At 37.6% G+C, this 17598-nt stretch overlaps 2 protein-coding genes across 2 annotated transcripts in view; one reads left to right on the top strand and one right to left on the bottom strand.

Moving 5' to 3' along the window:
• LOC134789749 (uncharacterized) overlaps positions 1 to 17598 on the bottom strand; it is a 304376-nt gene that overhangs the window by 182020 nt on the left and 104758 nt on the right. The window lies entirely within an intron of this gene.
• LOC134789654 (uncharacterized) overlaps positions 9760 to 17598 on the top strand; it is a gene marked incomplete at its 3' end in the record, with an annotated part of 39221 nt that continues 31382 nt past the window's right edge. The window contains exon 1 of the mRNA XM_063760245.1: positions 9760 to 9911. Coding sequence (XP_063616315.1) covers positions 9760 to 9911 — 152 coding nt within the window. The remainder of the gene's footprint in view (positions 9912 to 17598) is intronic.

The raw sequence follows: 17598 nt of genomic DNA, 5'->3' as shown, positions 1-17598 counted from the left end.
GCAAATCCCATTTTTTTGTGCAAGTACATAGTAAGAATTTTTTTAAATGTTTTTTTTTTGTGCAAAAGGTTGATTTAACAAAGCCTACCTCCGATTAATGGCACCTTTAACATTAACTAATTATGCTAATATACAACCGCGTTATAACACGAAAGCGCAAAAGCAGAATAAAACAGCACTTATGGTCTATTAGCGCTTGTGAAAACAGGGACTCCCATTGCTTGCAGGATTAACTCAAGTTTGTTCGGGCAAACCAATATAAAAACATTCTGCTATTATGCAAAATTGTTATAGATCTCGAGATCACGTTACACTGGTACATCTAAGAACATAAACCGCGCAACCATTAATAATATGTGGCAGTTAATTAGCCAGCTGCGAAGTGTTTGGCTAAACTGTTACAGCCAGTTAGTGCTTGAAGATGGGACCGTATTCTGCTGAAATGAAAACTCAATACTAAATTCGCCTTTATTAAGTACGTCACAGGCGACAATACTATTGTACGAAAATGGGACTTGTGTATAATTACATTAATTACTTCTTAAAATTACCTCCATTCGGCATCGTGTTTACAATGTGAGTGTCGTATGTTGAACGAGCGACATCCCTAGTTAGTGAAAGGTAGACCTACATTTACACTCGGTCAGTTTATTACGTTAACTAAAATCGTAAACTTATCCTATACCTACTTAAGTACTTTTTCAAAGCTCTCATATTTAAAGGCTGGATTAATTACTTAATTGTTGCCGCTTATTTATAATTTGGTTTAGAATTGCTTCCAATCCAAGTATTAATTGGAAGGCTAGGATCAACAACTAAGTCCATCGCGGCGTCTTCATTATCAGAGACAATAGGCTTACTCTCAGTATAAACTCAGCATTGTCATCGAGTGCCTAACTTCTGGAGAGTGAACCGGGGACCAACCGCCAACTAAACACTTCGTTCGTTCATATAATTTGGCTCTCTATCGCCCGAATATGCAAGAGTGATAGAGATGCGGATAACGAAATTACTTATTTCGATTTTCGCCGTAGGCCCTCACGGCTCGAGAACTATTGATGGTAAGTGGGGACACTTTTAAATTGGTTCCTTCGTCACTAGGCGTTTAAAGTTGTGAGGGTCAATTAATTCTCGGAGGAAAAATAATTAAGAGACAGAAGAGACGAGTTGAAGCTAGACGACTTTAGCGCGAAGTTTAGATGGAGTTTGATAACTGGATGAGACAAATAGGACCGACCGAGACGTGATTAATAAGATTGTGGTTTTATAACTATATGATGTTATTACTATATCGACGCTGGAAAGGAGAAATTGGATAAGCGACATTTTCAGAGAAATTGAGTTATATACATCGTTGGAATCGCCAGATTTTTCTGCATCGAATGGACTAGGTTTCGTACCCATCTGACGACTTTAGTGTCGCTTATCCCGTCGGTGATTTGGAGAATCACTGGTACATTTAAGTCACTAAACGACTTAGTTTACAACAATTTTTTGTGGAGTGAAGTGGAGATTAGATGAAAAGTTATTCGGTGTAATGAACCTTATTTTTTACTTATTTGCCAGTTCAGCTTAAGCTTAGCTTGGATAATTTTGCCTTATGACAACTAACCTTTCACTGTCGGTTAACTATTTTTACCTGACCGAATTATAGCTTTCTATATTATGGATAAATTTACTTAACTGTCAAATGTGAATTATTGGCGTTTATCATTATTTACCTAATTTCAGATATAAAAATTTTGTCGTTTATCCCATTTTACCTGAAATTTGTTGGAAGCTACCTAGTATTTTTTTTTAACTTAAGTACTTACTTTCTTTTTGTTGTTTTTTTTTTCATAATATCAGAAAATGCCAAGTAACGGAAAAAAATATATTAATCTAAGGTATGAAAACACGAGATAATATTTTTTTCCTATTTTGGTTTCAAATATAAATTTCCCATTCTTACTGGTACCTCATAATTAAGTTGACCCTTTTAAGCAATTTTGATCTCAAATAGAAATGGTACACTTGTTATCTTAAGACTCGTTACATAACTTCTTATTTGAAATAAAGCTATACAAATTCCTTAAAGGGCGCTTTTTTATATGCGTAGGTATGACAATCTTCCTTGTGGTTGATAACTATAAAACTCATAGAATGTAGATGTATCATAGGTTGAATGTGTCGCATAAGCAGCTTATCGAGTTTGAAATTGCTCCTTAAAAAGTGTTAGATAATTTATCTTGATTTGTTTTTTGGAAAATTTTACGTATATACTTTTTTGCTTGACTATAAAATAAGCATACTTTGCAATAAGATAGTTTTTACTCGATCAATTCTGACACCAAATTTACATTGGAGTTTTTTACCTGACTAATTTCTTGTGAAACATGTCGGTAAGATAAATTTACCTAAATTTATTTTTACGACCATTTTGCTTAAGCGACACTAAATTCTTAAATTACTCATTTGAAGGTAAAATAATAATAGGATAATGTAGAATACATCACTATAACCATATAAAATGTCTAATTTAGGAAATACGTCATCATTAGGAATTTTAATGATTTTTTTTAGAAAGTCTTGCAGTTTTTTGGCTCCCCCGTAAAGTTAGCTGCGTGTCGCTTATCCAATTTCTCCTTTCCAGCGTCGAATGAAAAGTTTGTAACTAAGTATTTACTTTTTTATTTTAGGTATAAAATGTATCATAGGTACGAGTATATATTGCCTTAAAGAAGATTTGCACGCCTTTACACTCTTGCGAATAAAGTTCATGCTTCCAAATTTTTACCCTATGCCTGGACTAATATTTTAAAAAACCGTTAGCGTTTCTGGGTTACTCAGAAAATATGAAATCCAAGTCAAGATAATCTTAATAATTATTATTTCAAATCACTCTCACTATTATATTGCAAGTGTTAAAATGAATTTTTACTAAGTTCTTTACCCTCAACCTTGGTTCACTATTAAGTTTAAGTGGATTCGATTAAATTCTACTTCAAACAAAAATACCCAAATTGAGCATTGACTGAACGCATTTTTGAGACGATGACATTCAATTTCACCGGAACTGCGACGCTCTCCCACGAACGGAAAGACAGACATGGCGAAACTATATTTAAGGGTTCCTAGTTGACTACGGAAGTAAGAAGTAAGGTGTAGGTAATTAAGATTATAGTTTTGTTAACCAATATAAAGATTAGCTATGTGTGATACTCGTATTATGTTGCTATTATTCCGAAATCATTTCTAGAAATACAACTATTAATCTGAGTACCTATTTGATTTATAGCATACAATTTTAATTTAATTAGGTCCTAATGAAATTGACGTAATCCTCTTACGCTACAATGCTTTTAGCCAATGCGTCGGAAATATTAGCATCTAACAAATAATCTGGCTCTTCGCTAATTAGCTGGTTGCTATAGAAACAATTTTCACTCGAAATTGTGCAATTTGATCGGAATTTCGACGTGAACTGGCGAAATCAGATATTGAATCAATTTTATACTTAGGTATAAGTTACGTCATCATTTTCATAAGAGACAAACGTATTAGACATGGAAATTTACCGTTGATCGTGTTAAATGGAGGGGAAAATTGTGACCGAATCATTAACTCTCATAACAGCAGCTGAAGACTGATGTGATAAACGATAAGGGAAAAAGAGTAAAGTAAGACCAAGATAAGTCTGCAATGAATTTGATAGCACACGCAGTGCAAGTGTTATTTTAAAGGTCAAAAATTCTATAAAATTATTACGTATAACACTTGCACTGCGTGTGCTATCAAATCAAATCTTTGCAGACTTATATTGGTGTAACTCTAGTACTAGTGTCACGTGAATTTTCCTAGCCCGGCAGGGGCTTTACCCAGAGGATACCCACGGACAATTAAAGTTACTTGATTAACCAAACTAAATCTTACCAAAATCTCAACAGGTGCTAACACTTATTTCCATCAGCAATTCAGGGGTTTACTAAAGGATACAAAATGAAATGTTAATTTTTGTGACACATCATTTATTTCTATTTCGAACACGGGCAGTTGTTCTACAGGTAAATCATTAAGCTAGCATAAGCACCTTATATTTATAATGTCAGACAATAGAGCTGGGTCGTGCCATAAATGGTTCTACAATGATTTACAAGCAGACCTATCTAAGTTTGTTAGTCCCTAAATTATCATTTGCCATCACATACGATTTTACTAAATTCTCTAACTTTCAATTTGGAAAATGCTTCTAGAATAGAAGGAAAGTGTACACCAACCTCATAACAATGTTACCGCCAGTTCAAGCCCGACGTGTCATCCTCCGCTGTGCCGTATCCGACTTGCAGCAGCAGGAGTCCGTCCCGACACCGCAGAGCACCACAGAAGGACTAAGGTCTCAGCTTGAAGGCGTCGTCTCCTCCACCCAGTAGAAGAGCGAAACTCTCATGGCAAACTGCTCACCAGACACACTTGAAGTTTTGGGAATATGGACAGACTCCCATACTCCGATATAATAACCGAATTTACATTCGTAATAACACACCCAGTCAGCTGAAAGAAACATTTCAAGATTTAATAACTAGAAACATGTGGTCGGCTAACCTAAGAGACATTATATGATCTAAGTTTCTCACCAGCTGGAAATACCTAGAGTGGACTCATCTCTCAGCTGTGACTCGCCCTTCCCACCACATTGTTTTACCAGCAGACTGGAAACAAAGCGAAATGGTCAAACAAGATCCAACAAGGAGTCCAACCTGAGGACATCTATATATTATGATATTCTACTTACTGTTTGTGGCAAAATAACTACAGAACGAGCTTCCTAGCTCATGGATGCAGCGGCTACTGCATAACCAAGCCTCTGATCGATGCTACCAGAGCATGATGTACTTCGCTTCACTGTTCTATGTAAAAGATGCCCATCCAGGGCGAAAACCAACCAGGAAATGATCTCTATGTAAAAGATGCCCATCCAGGGCGAAAACCAACCAGGAAATGATCTGAAGCCATTCTGTCCCTGGGATGACACAATCAAAATAACAAAATAACAGTAACTAATGAAATTCATGGAATAATTTTATATGCAAGTATAACCCAAAGAAATAAATCATAAACAATTATTTGAACATATTTCAGCCTATTTTTCAACGATTTAAATATTTAATTAATATTATTCCATCAATTTAACACTGTTGCTAACAAACAACCATAATAACGTGTATCAGCTCTGTTGTTTAATCAACGGTGGCGGCGCGGCGAGCAGTACCTACTCTGTACTGTACGCGGATCGCGCGTCCACCGTTCACCACCCCAGCAGCTGCTACCTTGCCTTTCAAGTCTTTAATGTGCCATGATCCTATACAGTGACCATCTTCAGTTTCTAACTCGTAGACTAAAGGCGACAACACTGCCTTTATTCTACACTTAACATATTTCGGGGCGAGTTTCGCCATCCTAAAATTCTGTCCGTCACTTTGCACATAATTACGTTTCCATACTAAATCGCCTACCGCAAATTGTTCTGGACGTCTTCTCAAATTATAATTCCTAGCATTTGTTTCGTGTGCTCTCAATAAACGTAACCTAACCTGATGAAAAATATCCTTTAAAATCCCGAAATTACCCGCATATTCCTCCCTAGGCATACCTGGCTCGTAATCCCTATCTGTGTCTTTATAAAACGACCCATTGATAACTGACTCTCTAGCATGAACTAAAAAGAAGGGAGACTCATTTGTGGTTTCATTCACCGCACTGTTTATTGCAAACTGAATTTGGTGCAATTTTTCATCCCAAGTTCTATGGTTCTCCTCTACGTACGAAGCTACAGCTGTCATGATCATTTTATTGTATCGCTCAACCAGGTTTACCTGTGGAGTATATTGAGGTCCGTAAAAAACTTTAGGTACGTTATAACGCTTCAACAACTGTCTGAATTCCGATCCCGTAAACTGAACTCCGTTATCAGTAATTACGGTTTCGGGTACACCGTGCTTCAAAATGACATGGTGCTCAAAAGTCTTCGCCACCAACGCGCTGGTTGCGCGGCGAAGCGGAAAAAGAAGCGTATACTTTGAGAAGCAACACGTAACCACAAACAAAAACGTAAATCCTGCACGAGAGCGCGGAAGAGGACCTACCAAATCTGTTGAGTATGTATAGATTTATACTGGCAGGTTAGTTATCAATGTTATTATGAATTTACTAGAGTTCTATGTCAAAATGTCACAGCGCTAAAAGAAAGGAATATCTGTTATTGTGTTATAATGTTATGATGGTTTAATTTAAATATATATTATATTTCCAACGTCAGTGTATTACTCAATAAAATCAATGCTCAACGTTAGCATTGGTCGATCACATACTTTTCGCTGTCCCATCAGACCTGGAGTCGCTTTCTGTGAGTGCTTATAGGCTGCACAGGTATCGCAAGCCTTCACGAAATCGACAACGTCCTTATACATCCCTGGCCAATAGTATTATGTCAACGACAACCGCCTATGAGTTTTAAACACTCCAAAATGTGCCGCGGTTGGTTCGCAATGATTCGCGTGTAAAATAGCGTTCCTATCACCCTTGCGCACTACCTCCTTCCAATCAAACTCTCGCAAAAGATTATACTTGTTTTTACTCAACCGGTACAATTTCCCTCCCGAATCCTTGTGACATCATTCAGGCTGCCCAAACCTATTAAAACTATTGTGGATAAAACGGCCAAAATTAAATGGAAAGATCTAAACAGCGCGAAAGGAGAACCTCTTATTGCCGTCATCTACAAATACCTAATGGATGAAGTAGACCGAGACTACGAGTCGTCAAATGAAATGTGGGAAAATTTAGAAACTTTCTGTAAAGCCCAAGCAACAACATTGCTGGGTGTTTCCAAAGGTGGCGTCAGTACGGGAAAAGATCCCACGTGGTGGAATACAAATGTGAAGGAAAAGATACGTAATAAGAAACAGATTTTTAAAGAGTGGCAGAAGTCAAACGATGAAGATGGCAAAAACAGATATAAAGAAGCAAAATTGCTTGCTAAGCGTACCGTTGCTCAATCTAGGGCTAAGTCGCGTGAGGACTTATACAATAAAATAGAGAATAGTAAATCAGATAAAGAGATATTCAAAATTGCCAAGAAAAGGCACAACGCCACCCTATACGTAAAAATAAACAAATATATTAAAGATAAAAATGACATACTTTTAACTGAAAATGCAGATATAAATAAACGATGGTATGAGTACTACGAATCACTGCTGAATGAGGAATTTCCGAGTGAACAACTCGTTCCTTTAGAACCAGTGCTGGGTCCCATAAAAGATCCAACCATAGGTGAAGTACAGAAAGCAGTATCTCAAATGAAGAACAACAAGGCAGTTGGGCCAGACGAGATACCGGCGGAATTGTGGAAAACGCTGGGACCTCTGGGTATCGAATGGATAACAAAGCTGTTCTGTCTCATTTTAAGAACATCAGAGATACCAGACTCCTGGCGAAAAAGCCTCCTAGTGCCGTTCTACAAAAACAAGGGAGAAGTGACCCAGTGCGGAAACTATCGAGGAATAAAATTAACATCCCACACCCTCAAAATATGGGAGCGTGTACTCAACCAGAGAATACAATTATTAACATCAATATCACCAAACCAATTCGGCTTTACTCCTTCCAAATCCACGACAGATGCAATCCAGACAGTAAGAGTACTAATGGAAAAACACAGACTGAATAAAAAGAACCTTCATTTCATATTCATTGACCTAGAGAAGGCGTTTGACCGAGTGCCGAGGAGACTTGTGTGGCAAGCATTAAGAGACCAAAATGTACCCGAGTATTACATCAAACTGATCGAAGATATGTACCAAGGGATCAAAACTCGGGTAAAAAGCCCAGCTGGTTTGAGTGACAGCTTTGAAGTCAAAGTAGGGGTACACCAGGGATCGGCTTTAAGCCCGTTACTCTTTAACCTGGTCATGGACTATCTAACAAAAGATGTTCAAGCTCCGCTACCATGGAGTCTGCTATATGCGGATGATATTGCTTTAGTGGCCAATACGCCTACACAACTCCAGAAAGACCTATCGGATTGGATGACAGCCCTCGAAAAATACGGTCTCCGTGTCAGCAAGTCAAAAACGGAACATATGGAATGTCTGTACGATCCAAACCCAAATTATAGAGCAGCTAATACCATTTACTACCCCGACGGAACACCTGTACCAAAAGTGACACAGTTTAAATACCTGGGCTCATTGATGACAGCAGACGCAAACATCGATGCAGACGTAGCGCATAGAGTAAACGTGGGGTGGCAAAAATGGAGAAGCTTAACAGGAATCATGTGTGACCCTCGAATGCCAATCAAAACTAAGGGAAAGGTATACAAGACTGCAATAAGACCTGCTTTACTATACGGCGCCGAATGTTGGACTGTCAAACAAAGTCATGAACAGAAAATACATGTAAATGAAATGAAAATGTTGAGATGGTCGGGGGGTGTTACTAGACTAGATAAAATTAGAAACGAACTTGTAAGAGGTAGTTTCAAGGTAGCTCCAATACCTGAAAAAATAACAGAAAATCGACTACGATGGTACGGACACGTTATGCGAAGAGACGATGACAATGTGGTTCGTAAGGCGCTGGAATTGCCCGAAATAAAACGCGGTAGAGGGCGCCCGCCCGGCACCTGGTGGACAAACATGACCCGAACAATAAAGCATGCCAAGATAGACATAACGACAATCCAGGACAGAAGTGCCTGGCGTAAATTAATTAGGAGAGCCGACCCCACCTAAAGTGGGAAAAGGGAAAGAAGAAGAAGAAGGTACAATTTCCCTCCCCTAATACTATAGTTTGGGAAATTGGCCGGCAAAGTTTCACAACCTTTAAACGTCCTGTCATACCATTCGTCAGTCACGTCGTTAGGATTCACTTGGTCCACGGCGTCAACCTTCATGAGCCTGGACAGCGCATCAGGTACGACATTGTCGGAGCCCTTCCTGTGCTCAATATCAAAATCAAATTGAGACAGTCTGCAACCCCAACGTGCCAACCTGCCTGTTGGATTTTCCAGGTTCATGAACCACTTTAGTGACGCGTGATCCGTAATCACCTTAAACCGACGCGAGCCTAAATACGCTTGGAACTTCTCAACCGAAAAGAAAACCGCAAGAGCCTCTCTTTCCGTCGCGCTGTAATTACGTTCACACTTGTTCAGAGAACGACTAACGTACGCAATAGGATGCTCGTGGCCATCAATAGTCTGTGAGAGCATGCCACCTACGCAATATGAAGATTCATCAGCGTGTACCGAGAAAACTTTGCTAAAGTCTGGAACCGCCAAAATCGGAGCAGTCACTAATGCATTCTTCAAGGTGTTGAAAGCGTTATCGGCCTCAACAGACCATTGAAAAGCCGGGTTATTTAAAGGCGCTGCTATACTTGCGAAGTTCCTTATAAACCGACGGTGCCAAGAGCACATGCCCAAAAACGTCTTTACTTCACGAGAAGTCGTGGGTATGGGAAAGTTCAAAACGGCTGAAACCTTCTCTGGGTCAGTTCTTAAACCTAATTCATAGCTACGACATGTCCCAAGTACTTAATAGACTGTCCAAAGAACTTTGACTTGCCGAAATTTATCGTTAAATTAGCCATTTTCAACTTTTCCAACACACGGTTCAAAAGACCATACCATTCTCTATGTCACTGGTCATGTTGTGGTCAATGAGTTTATCCATGAGGCGTTGTTGACGCGCACTAGCGCCACACAACCCAAAAGGCATGACTTTAAATTTAAATAACCCACGACCAGGGACACAGAAACTAGTTTTCTCCTGCGAACTCTCATTTAGCGGTATCTGCCAAAACGACGAGCTTAAATCAATGGACGACAAGTACTTCGCCTCCTTCAAACTATCCAGGGTTTGCGGAATGTACGGAATAGAATACGAGTCGCCTTTTGATACCGCGTTTAATTTTCTACAGTCTAGGCAGAAACGCCGGGTTGTGTGGCGCTAGTGCGCGTCAATAACGCCTCATGGATAAACTCATTGACCACAACATGACCAAAGAAAGATTTGAAAGAGTTTTAAAATTAACGAATTATACTTAGTCTGTCAAGCCATTTCCGTCAGTAGAAAAAAGCGGCAAAAAATGAAGGCGCGAAGGGTAATCGTCCCATAGAAAATTTGAATTTCGCACCTTTTTCTACTTACAAAGTTGTTTGACCGGCTATACATTTTTTATTGTAATTTGCCGCTATCCTAGTACTAACTAACCCCGACCGATAAAAATTGGCAGTTTTAATTCGTCATTATGGTTCTCAACAACCAGTTGTTTCCCCTTATATACGGAAAAGAAACAATCAAATCGAGTAAGTTCGTGTGAAATTACTTCCGTTAATGCTCGTGCTTGACCAGCTGATAGTAAATCTAAAATGTAAATTAATTTGGAATTAAGTAATAGATATCAATCAGATTAACAAAATGTGAACCGAGATTAATGTAGGCTTTACATTTACCAATTTATTTTAAGCTACGAGTTATTGCGACAGCAAAAAATATGTTTTTCTCGACATTGTGTTTATTTTTAGTGGCAACAACAGTTGACAACAAGTAAAGTATGATGCAAATGTTAAGAATTTCGTTTAACCCATTCAGAGCTGATCACGACATGTTGTCGTTTTGCCTCTACGAAACATTTTCGCTACATTCCGGAAAATCCATGTTATCGGCTATGAATGTGTGAATGTGTTAAAACGCTTGTTATGTTTCATGCGCCACCGATCAAGGGATACGCGATGCCGAAAGGCATTTCGAGGCCAATTTTAACGTAAGTACACTGATATCAAAATGACATCAAATTTTTGTCATTCAGTTACCGTGTTTTTCGCACTTATTTACCTACCTACCACCAAATCAAGGTGATATTTAAAAAATCTGAAAGCCGCTTACAGACATGCCTACGACATTGATGCTTTTCAAAAATATAAAATTCAATAGAACCTATTTGATTTATTAGGGTTCCGTACCCAAAGGGTAAAAACGGGACCCTATTACTTAGACTCTGCTGTCCGTCCGTCCGTCTGTCACCAGGCTGTATCTCATGAACCGTGCTAGCTATCACGGTAACTAAGTTATTGGGTAAACGCGATGGACTAAGTATATTAATAAATATTATTTCAAATCACTCTTAATATTATATTGCAAGTTTTAAAATGACGTTTTACTCTCAACCTTGGTTCACTACTGTAGCCAATTTTGCTGTTGACAGAGCCAAGCTCTTGAGTAAATCCACTTTGCTGAGTAATTTATTGTTATTTTATTCGAGTTTAAGTGGATTCGATAAATAAATTCTAATGGCTAAATTGGGGATTGACTGAACAATTTTCGAAAAAATTACATTAAATTTCACTGGAACTGCGAAACTATATTTAATGGTTCCTATTTGACTACCGAAGTAAGGTGTACTGCTCGATTCGAACTTTAAGATACGTCAATTAATAGATCTAGAAACGATATGGTTTAGATGTGTCAGTCTCAAAAGTGACGTTTTTGTTTGAAGACACGTCACATTTGACACTGACATACCTAATTCATATCGTTCCTAGATCTATTAATTGACGTATCTTAAAGTTCGAATCTGGCCGGTAGGCAATTGAAGTTATAGTTTTGTTATTTAATATAAAGATTAGCAATTTTTTGTTGTTATTAAACGACATTTTACATGAAATAATTTCTAGAAACAGAACTACTAATCTGAGTAAGTACCTATTTGATTTAATATCATTCAATTTTAATTTAATTAGGTCCTAATGAAATTGACGTAATCCTCTTACGCTGCAATGCTTTTAGCCAATGCGTTGGAAATATTATCTTCTAACAAATAATCTGCCTCTTCGTTAATTAGCTGGTTGCTATAGAAACAATTTTCGCTCTAAATTTTGCATTTTGATCGGAACTTCGATGTGAATGTGAAGCAGGCGAAATCCGATATTGAATCAATATCATACTTAAGTAGGTATATGTACGTCATAATTGTCATAAGAGACAAACGTATTAGGCATGGAATTTTACCGATGATCGTGTTAAATGGAGGAGAAACTTGTGACCCTTGAAAAGCGAATCCTTAACTTTCATAGCAGCATCTGAAGACTGATAGGATAAACGCTAAGGGAAAGAGGGTAAAGTTAGACCAAGATAAGTCTACAATTAATTTGATAGCACACGCAGTGCAAGTGTTATTTTAAACGTCAAACTTCTACGAAATTATGACGTATAAATAACACTGCGTGTGCTATCTAAATCGTTGCAGACTTATTTATATTGGTGTAACTCTTGGACTAGTAAAAGAGTTTTAAAATTTACGAATTATACTTAGTCTATCTAGCCATTTCCGTCAGTAGAAGCGGCAAAAAATGTATTAGGCGCGAAGGGTAAACGTCCCACACAAAATTTGAATTTCGCGCCTTTTCTACTTACAAAGTTCTTTGACCGGCTATACATTTTTAATTGTAATTTGCCTCTATCCTAGTACTATATAACCAAAACTAACCCCGGCCGATAAAAATCGGCAGTTTTAATTCGTTATTATTTATTTTATTATGGTTCTCAACAACCAGTTTTTTCCCCTTATACGGAAAAGAAACAATCAAATTGAGTAGATTCGTGTCCAATTACTTCCGTTAATGCTCCTGCTTGACCGACTGATAATAAATCTAAAATGTAGGTAGGTAAATCAATTGTAAATTAATTTGGAATTACATAGATTTCAATCAGATTAACAAAATGCGAACCGTGACTAATGTAGGCTTTACATTTACCAATTTATTTTAAGCTACGAGTTATTGCGACAGCAAAAAATATGTTTTTATCGACTTCGTGTTTATTTTTAGTGGCAACAATGAGTGTGTTAAGTGTAAAGAATTTCATTTAACCCATTCAGCGCTAATCACGACACGTTGTCGTTTTGCCTCTACGAAGCATTTTGCTACATACATGAAAATCCATGTTATCGGCTACGAATGTGTGAATGTGTTAAAAGGGTTGTTTCACGCGCCACTGATCAAGGGATACGCGATGCCAAAAGGCATTTCCAGGCCAATTTGAACGTACCTACACTGATATCAAAATAATATCTAAACTAATGTCATTCAGCTATCGTGTTTTTCGCACTTATTTACCACCAAATCAAGGTGATATTAAAAAAATCTGAAAGCCGCTTGCAGACCTGCCCCCGACTTTGAAGCTTTTCAAAATATAAAATTCAATAGAACCTATTCGATTTATATAGGTACGTCTCTGTTTCTACTTAAAAATCCAACGCTATCGATGGAACACTGCACTTTTTCGAGTCTTTAATTAGCTTTCAAATTTGTTTATCAATAATATTAAACGAGATTTAACACAAATTGGCATTGGTGGAGGCGGGCTCGATCTCATTACTGTGGTGAGTAGCAATATTAAAGTAATATTTACCTATAGAATATAGCGCACTGGTATGTCTGGTATGAGTACGGTGACCACGTTAACAGACGTTATTACGCAAAGATGCATAACGCAATACCTGAATTATCTTTGATCACCAGTCATGATCATCTAAAGAAATAAGTAGGTACCTATTATGTCCTATAGGTACACATGTACATCAATTGTGTAGTTCAAAAAATTGCGAATTGCGATTACGATTTCTAATAATTCACTGATAAAATTACAAATATAAGTAGGTATGTAACAAGTTAACAACATTTACAACCTATCGGTTAAAATTTCTCTTTGTACGTTATTGAAAGCCTCTTGCACCACATATTATCTTTGTTTGTCATATTGCATTGCAATTATTGACTGGTAGAGAATGACTAATTTTTTTTTGTTTGTGCAATGAAAGTTTGAATAAAAAAATAAACAAATGAACATTTCAATTACAAACAAAAACTTGTTTCCCTCTTCTTTGACAGTATGGCGACCCTACATTATACAACAACACACAGGAATAATTGCAGCGGATCAATATGGCCGCCTGACCTGACTCGCTGCCGCGCACACATACTCGTGTGCATCACAAGTTCACAGCGTATCATATCTTTCCTTTGAACAAACAAATTAGATTATATGTAGATATTCAAGCAAGCGCCCGATACGGTACATAATGCCGCGGTATGATAACAAAAGATATAAGCAAGCGGAAGGTCTTTTATGATTTAGAAAACACGATATTAAATAAGTAAATAAAAATTATAGCCTACATTAAAATAAAACAGTGTTATAATTGATGACTGACTATTATTAAATGATATACTATTACATATTATGTAATATCAAGTTTTGTAGTTTTTGGAAAGTGAAGTTGACATTTCCAAGCCCCATTATCTAGGATACATTGTGGTTGTAAAATATATCAAATAGGTACTACGAGTAAAGGATAATGAATGTAGGTAGTCAAGAACAAAATCGTAACAAAGACATGTTTACTTTGTTTTTACGATTTGTCAGTTCATATTTCCACTTAAATAAAAATGACCTGAGCAAATACAACAAAAGACTTTTCACACAAACTCCTTAATTTAATAGATCACAATATCACAAGTTAGCCGAAAGACGAAACTCCTGCCACCAGTGAAGCAAACTTTACGTGACTTCACCTTAATAAATTATAAGATGTCTGCTTTAGTTTACGCGGGCAGAAATTAATTTGCTAAAGTCAAGCCAGGTATTTCACAGAAGTGTACAAAGACAAAATTATATTTGTACAGAAGTACTTACAAAGTTACACAAAATGCAGAGAATACTCAGAATTTTAATTAAGATTGTCAAAGCCAAAATAGCAATGCTACTCTCTGTATACTAGGTATATAGTGTAGTGTAGTGTTCCCGATGGTGAGTAAGGTTTCCAGTATTCCCAAGGATGAATCCTTGTAAGCTTGTAAGGTCGGCAACGCGTATGTAACTCTACTAGAGTTGCAAGGCAGCCATAGGTTGCATTGGGTGTTTAACATCAGGCGGGCCGCAGGCAAATTTGCCACCGTCGTCGTATAAAAAAACCCTCGTCCTGCGTAATATTTTCAATGGAAATATTTTAATTCATTCATACCTAATTTTAAAATCGGAACAACAATGTGCAGCAAGCTGCAGAGATAACTGATCAAACAAGGTTCTAAGCAGATGGGGTCAGTTATTTCTGTATCTTACTGTAGAATACTAAATTGAGAATATTGAGAGGACTCCTAAAATTCCTTAATAACTGTTAGGACAGGACGAGGATATGGAGACTAGCATATGAAGTTCGTTAGCAAATGAGTTACTCGTAATAACCAGAAGCGCTTCTCTTTAATTATATAGCCGAAACGGATGCGTAACTGGCATTAAATTAGGTACTAATACGCTATTTGGTGCAAGCACCATGCTAGCAAGGCATCCCACATAGAGGCTATGTATTCTCATTACTTGTCCAAGCAGGCGTTTCAAGAACTTGACGAACCAGTGAAACATGAGCTTGATATTCGCAAGGTTCTTTTAGTTCAGCCATTCTCAAAGTGTGATCCGCGGAGCCCTAGGGCTCCGGAAAGCCTCTGTAGGGGCTCCGCGAGAAAAAATTAAGCACCATGTTTGGTACACAGTTTAATGGCGACGTACGACATTTTTTAATTAGGGGCTCCGTCAAGTACTTCGCTTCTAAAAGGGTTCCGTCACCGAAATAGTTTGAGATCCGCTGTTTTAGTTATACACTGCCTCTGAATAAACCTCAAAAGCTACGGGATTCCTGATTGAGCATTTTAGCAATCACAACAGTATTTACGAAGTGCTTAACGCGAATTATTGAGATTATTCTAATGACAAGTATTGCAGATGTGCAAGTTGCGAAAAGTTTTAAAAAAGTAGGAAAAAAATCACAGAAAAAAACATAGGTACATATTAAGGAAACTTTCGTTTTGGAAACGAAAAATTTCGTTCCCATACTAAAATATAAGAAATTTTCAGTTTTTTATTGTGGAAATTTCGCAATTTCAGAAACTGTCCCAAAAATTTTGGTTTTGAAGTTTTCTCAGACGACTCCAGCTTGCGCTTTTGCTTGCGCAGCAATTCGAATGACTCTCCAGGCAGTATAACGACATTAGTCACTAACGAGCTGGCCTCAAAGAGACAGGACTCGATTACCGACTTGTCGATCGAAGGCTAAAGGGTCCACTTTGTAACTCGGTTAGTTCTCGCCAGCATACGGACGCAGAGTATCTCTAATAAATTTCGCATTAGGAAGTGTTTACGAAACTCGAAGCGGTATTCAGATTTTATAATCAAACTGTATATGAATTGCAGATTGCAGTGCACCTCACCGGACACCAATAAATTGTGAGCGAAGTGCACTGTTAAGACTCACCCGCACAAAATGAGCGCAATCATCCGTATAATAATAAAAAAAAAAACAAATAAGACAGTGAGATTTTAAAACATAAATACCTCTCCAGTTATTAACACATTTACGAATTATCAATAATGCTTCGGTGCAATGGTCAGGAAAAGCAATCGGGATAACGCTTAGGAAGATCACTGGCTACGAAGATCTAAAGCAGTAAATGAGGGTGGAACGTGATGAACAATCGCAAGTATGAAACAGAACAAATAAAAGAGAAATTGCTTATTTATACTACTCAGCGATTTTCGCGTTCAATTTAAAATCGCGGATGCACTAATAATACAAGCGATCGTTCTATCATACTATACCAGGCGGTCTAGCATCTAGCATGAGTTGTGTTCTCGCCCGTGACTCCATACATCAAGTGCGACTTCAAGTATGGACTCGCGCGCGAGAACGCAACTTATGCTAGACCGCCAGACCTATAATAATTTATAGGTAGGTACATGTAGATGATATGCTCCGTCTACAGGTAAGCAATCTGTATATGTGGGACACGATATAATTGAGAGTGAGCGATGCTAGAAGCTATTATGAAACTACACTCAAGAACAATGGAAACGGGTTCCTCTATGGTGCTTGTTTTCAACCGACGTGTTGCAAATAAAAAGTTACGACCCTCATTCAAATCAACACCCAGAGGCCATAGCAAGCTTACACTCGACATCAAAATTATTGCAAAAAGGTATTATTTAGTTTCGTCCTGATACACGGATTTTGTTCTTATTAGTCTTATTACAAACTTTAACTTGTACTGCGATAGCCGCTTAACATTTTAGTGTGAGTCTATTGAGCCTCCTCTACAAGTCGGCATTACAGATCTATGTAGTGCGTAGTGCCTATATAATCTTTTACCATCGTATAATCACGGAAACGCACGAACGTGTTATGCTATTGCAGGCGTTTCAGGCAGTCTGACATAAAGTACTAAGGTTGACTGAAGTGCATGATAAATACGAACGTACGTATCCAAGAAAAACGATGGCAAAGAATTATGAAGTAGCCCCCTTATCATAAAACTTTACGGGCCTGATTTAGTTAAAGTATGTTTTATCCCTTTCTTACAAATACATAAGGTAAAATGACAGATAAAGACAAACGATTATTAGCTAAATGAGCATTGTAGCGAGTTTATGAATAAGGGGGTACATCTGTATATCCTTTGTTAATCCATATACAGGCTAATAATTTCATTTCGCAAAATGTAATTTT

Source organism: Cydia splendana, chromosome 4 (genome assembly GCF_910591565.1).
Source record: "Cydia splendana chromosome 4, ilCydSple1.2, whole genome shotgun sequence".
Taxonomy (NCBI): domain Eukaryota; kingdom Metazoa; phylum Arthropoda; class Insecta; order Lepidoptera; family Tortricidae; genus Cydia; species Cydia splendana.
Note: the sequence above shows the minus strand (reverse complement) of the source record. Positions and strands in the feature narration are given on the sequence as shown.